The sequence below is a fragment of the Parasteatoda tepidariorum genome, chromosome 1, assembly GCF_982258835.1.
Source record: "Parasteatoda tepidariorum strain Cologne lab strain chromosome 1, Ptep-v5.0, whole genome shotgun sequence".
Classification (NCBI taxonomy): domain Eukaryota; kingdom Metazoa; phylum Arthropoda; class Arachnida; order Araneae; family Theridiidae; genus Parasteatoda; species Parasteatoda tepidariorum.
In genome coordinates, this window is record NC_141755.1 from 62,259,172 (window position 1) to 62,264,162 (window position 4,991).

General features: G+C 33.7%; 1 protein-coding gene across 1 annotated transcript; it reads left to right on the top strand.

Annotated features, from left to right (window-relative positions):
• The first annotated feature begins 476 nt into the window (after positions 1–476).
• Positions 477–3,460, top strand: LOC122273366 (uncharacterized). The gene is made up of 3 exons (XM_043057442.3): positions 477–2,271; positions 2,374–2,431; positions 2,515–3,460. The coding sequence occupies exons 1-3, from the start codon at positions 477–479 to the stop codon at positions 3,458–3,460; spliced, it is 2,799 nt and encodes a 932-aa protein (XP_042913376.3).
• Positions 3,461–4,991: the final 1,531 nt, after the last annotated feature.

Genomic DNA, 4,991 nt, shown 5'->3' on the forward strand with positions numbered 1-4,991 from the left:
AGAAAATAAAAACACCGATTTCAGGATTAAACGGATCGATCCAAAACATTAATTGGAAATTAACTACATCCATTTCGAATGAAGATTTTAGTTTTAATGAATTAATTGAATTTTATGTGGTTGATAATATTACGGGGCTCACACCGCCCACTACTTTAGACATTTCGCAAATAGAGATTCCTCATTTTTTGAAATTAGCCGATGAGTCATTTTATGAAGCTACTGAAGTGCACGCGTTAATAAGTTCTGATATTTTTTTCAAGGTTTTGAAACAAAATACGTATAGAATAAATGATGATTTGTTTTTTAAAGAGTCGTTATTGGGGTGGATAGCTTGCGGTAAACTTAAAATTACTCAGGAAAGATATTGTTTTCTAACTAAAAATGATTCGCTACAAGATACACTAAAACTGTTTTTTGATTTGGAGGGGCTTGGGATTAAAGACGATCCAATTTTATAAGAGAATGATCAGGCCATGAAAATATTTAATGAAACTGTTGAATTCAAAGACGGTCGTTACATAGTACAACTTCCATTTAGAAAAGACTATAATGAACTTGCTGATAATTATTCTTTAGCGAAACAACGTTTTCGAAGCTTATGGAAAAGATTTACGCATGACCCGGATCTCTATGATAGATACCGTGAAATTATACAGGATTATACAAGTCAAGGCATTATAGAAATAGTTAAACTTGATAGTATACAGGATGAATGTGAAAGACCTATATTTTATTTACCCCATATGGCCGTTAAAAAAGAAAGTTTAACAACATCGTTAAGAATTGTGTTTGACGCTGCGGCGCACGAGGTCAATGAACTCTCTCTCAATGACTGTTTGTGGCCAGGGCCCAATTTAAACCCCAATCTTTTGTATGTACTTATTGAATTTAGACTCAACCGAACAGCTTTCTGTTCTGATGTGAAGCAGGCTTTCCTTCAAATAGGTCTTGCTGAGGTACACAAAGACGCAGTAAGATTCTTTTGGAGCAATGATGAACCAAGTGTTTCTAAGGATCGCAAATTAATTATCTTCCATTTTAATAGAGTGAACTTTGGAGTTAACTCAAGTCCATTTCTACTCGCTGCTACTATTAGGCACCATATCAAAAAATATGAAAATGATCTTCCTGTTATCGTTCAACTTCTAGATAGAAATCTTTATGTGGATGATTTTATTTCCGGTAGCAATGATTTTGATGAAGCATTAGAAATATCTAGAGATGCAAATAAAATAATAGAAGCTGCTGGAATGACTCTAAGGAAGTGGATAACTAATGATGCTGATTTGATGGAGCAGTGGAAGAATGAGGGACTAGATACTCATCCTGCAAACGCTAGTGTTAGTCTGGGCTCCAATCAGACTAAAGTGTTGGGACTTTTATGGAACACCAATGAAGATTATTTTTCTGTAGATACCAGAAGCCTCCTAAAATTCGTCTCCTCAAGCAAAAGTACAAAACGTTCGATACTCCAGGCTATAGGGAATATATTTGACCCTTTAGGGTTGATTTCATGCTTCACCATACGAATGAAATGTCTGATCCAAGAACTGTGGAGTGAAAAAATTCCTTGGGATGAATCCTTGCCACCGAAAATAGAGAAAGGGTGGATTAAATGGTGTGAAGAGATACCTTTTTTGGAAAATCTTAAGATACCTAGACTGGTTCTTAATTCTATATCCAAGGAGGATATCGTGGAGGAGATTCATAGTTTTTGTGACGCTAGTAAGAACGCATACGAAGCTACAGTATATTTGAAAGTTTACACTCCAAATGAACCGATCGTTAGACTTTTGACTTCTAAAAGCCGAGTAGCTTCTTTGAATAGTGTGACTCTGCCTAGATTGGAATTGCTGGGAGCTCTAGTTGCAGCTCGCTTGACATCTAAAGTTGAGAAGATTGTGAATCTAAAAAGGTCTTCAATTGCATATCATTGGACTGACTCTAAAATTGCACTCTACTGGATAAAGGGAAAGACAACTCGTTGGAAACAATTCGTTGCTAATCGAGTTAAAGAAATAGCCACTTTGACAGATCCAAACTCCTGGCACCATTGTGCAGGTACAGATAATCCTGCAGATATTCTCTCTCGTGGAATTAGTGCTGAATGTTTGGTTGATAGTTCCAGGTGGTGGACAGGTGCTGAATTTTTGATAGAATCTGATTTTCAAGAAACTTTAGAGCAATCATTTCCTGATATAAAATCCCTTGCAGAAAGTGAAAAAGGAACAATTTTCCGAGAAGCAAAAACTGTTTCCTCAACCGAGAGTACGGAAGAGACTGTTTTGCTAACTGATGATTCACAGATAAAATTTTTGAACTCTCAAATAATTATTATAAAATTAATCATATTTTGTGTTATATTTGCAGATTTCTTCATAATTGTAAGCATAAGGATAAGAAAATGGGACCCTCGACAGTTGACGAGGTAGAGTATTCTGAAAGTATCCTGATTTAGCATTTTCAGAAGACACTGGTAAATGAGAACAATTTTTCTCGCAATATTTGTAGCTTAAATCCCTTTGTAGATGGTTACGGTTTAATAAGAGTAGGTGGAAGGCTCGATAATGCTTCAGTACCCTTTGATCAAAAGCATCAGATAATCTTACCGAAAAAGTCCAAATTAAGTAAAATTTACTTCCATAGTTTACACAGGAAATTACTTCATATTGGCCCTCAAGGTTTGTTAAGTGCAGTTAGGTTAAAATTTTGGCCTTTAGGAGGTCATAATCTTGCACGTCAAACTGTACATCAATGTGTAACATGTTTCACATCTAAGCCCTTCCTTTCCACTCAAATTATGGGTAATTTACCAAGTGAAAGAGTCAACATGTCACCCCCATTTTCCGTCACAGGTATAGGCCTGTGCGGCCCTTTTACTGTTAAATATAAACATCAACGTAAGGGTACTCTCAACAAAGTATATATTTGTATTTTTATTTGTTTTTCCACAAAAGCCATCCATCTTGAGCAGCTGACTGATTTGACTTCCGATTCGATGATTGCCACATTGAAACGATTTACGAGTAGACGCGGAAAATGTTCCAAAATCTATACTGATAATGCCACTAATTTTGTTGGAGCTAATTCTCAATTAAAGAAGTTTTATGGATTAATTAATTTTCCAGATCAAATTTTGGCTAATTATTTTACCTCTGAAGGCATAGAATGGAATTTTATTCCACCAAAATCACCCCATTTTGGTGGTCTTTGGGAGGCGGGTGTAAAATCAGTAAAACATCATCTTAAAAGAGCAGTTGGAAAATTTCATTTCACTTACGAAGAGATGGAAACAATAGTTATTCAAATCGGACGAATTCTGAATAGTCGCCCCCTTTGCCCCTTAAGCGGTGATAATGACAGTTTTGATGTCTTAATACCAGGTCATTTCCTAATAGGGAGGCCTATAACATCAATTGTCGAACCAAATTTAACTGATCTCAATGATATCGTCTAAGTCGGTGGCAGAAAACTACAAAAGTTGTACAACTTATATGGGGAAAATGGAAGTCGGATTACTTAAATACATTACAAGCTAGATCAAAATGGATGGTAACAAAAAATGATTTAAAGATAGGACAGATGGTACTTGCAAAAGAAGATTTCTTGCCTTTAAATACCTGGATTTTAGGCCGAATAATTTATGTTTATCATGGTTCGGATAATAAAGTGCGTGTAGTAAAAATTCGCACAAAATCTGGGGTATTTAAAAGAGCTGTTTCTAAAATAGCTGTCTTGCCTATCGATACGTAAAAGAAAATAAAAAAATACTGTATTTTTCATTATGTTATATATTCTGTTTTACATTTTAAAATGTTTATGTTTTATATTGTCAAGTTATGTAATATTTGTGTTTATTTTTTTAAATTTTATATGTTAAGTTCTTGCATGCAAACATTGCAAGGCCGGGCGGGATGTTGGCGCGCATGCGCGTCAGCGCCCCAATCGGCAAAAGATTTTGTAACTTCCACAATGACAGACGGCTCTCATGTAGCTCCGTCTAATTAAAAATAAAACTTCTGAAATCGCATTTAGCGATAATTAAAATAAATAAAAATAAATCATCTCTTTTTTTAAAGAGTGGTCCGTCTTATAAATTTTTCTCTTTACGAATATTCCATCATTATTTTAAATGTTATTCAGGGGCTTCACTTTTTAAATTTTGGACACTGTAATGAAATTTGGTAAGTATCGGTTGAAAATAATCAATATATACACACACATATATATATATACTTACCAAGTTGGATGGATAAATAAATATTGATGATTTCCACGCTGTTTGTTTGAATATGTGATTAAATTTGGGTAATTTTATCATGATTTCAAATTCTGGTAAAATTATTTCCTCGGTTAAATATACTTTTCAGTTTTGTATTTCTACTAAATCTGTGGTACTAATTAAGAACTATACTTTTAAAAACCAGAATTTCTGGTAAACCGCTACTATACGAGCTGAAAAATTATTTAAGTAATGGTTTGACTACCATATATTTTAGTTTCATACCAGAATTATTTTTTTTTTACCAGAAATGCTTAAACCATTCAAGTACAATTATTTTATCAGAAAACTTTTTCTCCGTGTGCAAATGGCCTCACCGCGTTAGCTATTGGCAAAGTACTTTTTAAGCAGCTTCTTCAAATCTGATTTTTTATTCTTAACAAAAGTAATTTTCACGCATAAATACGTAATTTTAGAGATCTTGAAAGATATTTTTAAATTTTAAAAAATAGTTTATGCAATTAGGATAAATCTTTTTTTACTTACAACGTGATCTTACACATCTGCATTCCCTCTAAATTATTCTAACAACCTTGAAAACAAACAAACAAACTTTATTGGGAACAAAAACAAACACATAAATACAAAGAATATATATTCGTCGCCAAGAGGAAAATCCTGTCCAGACGACAGAGAAAAGTAATATAATAAGTTTAAAATGGAAATTAAGAAAAAAAATACATGAAACTATGTAAAAAGATAACAA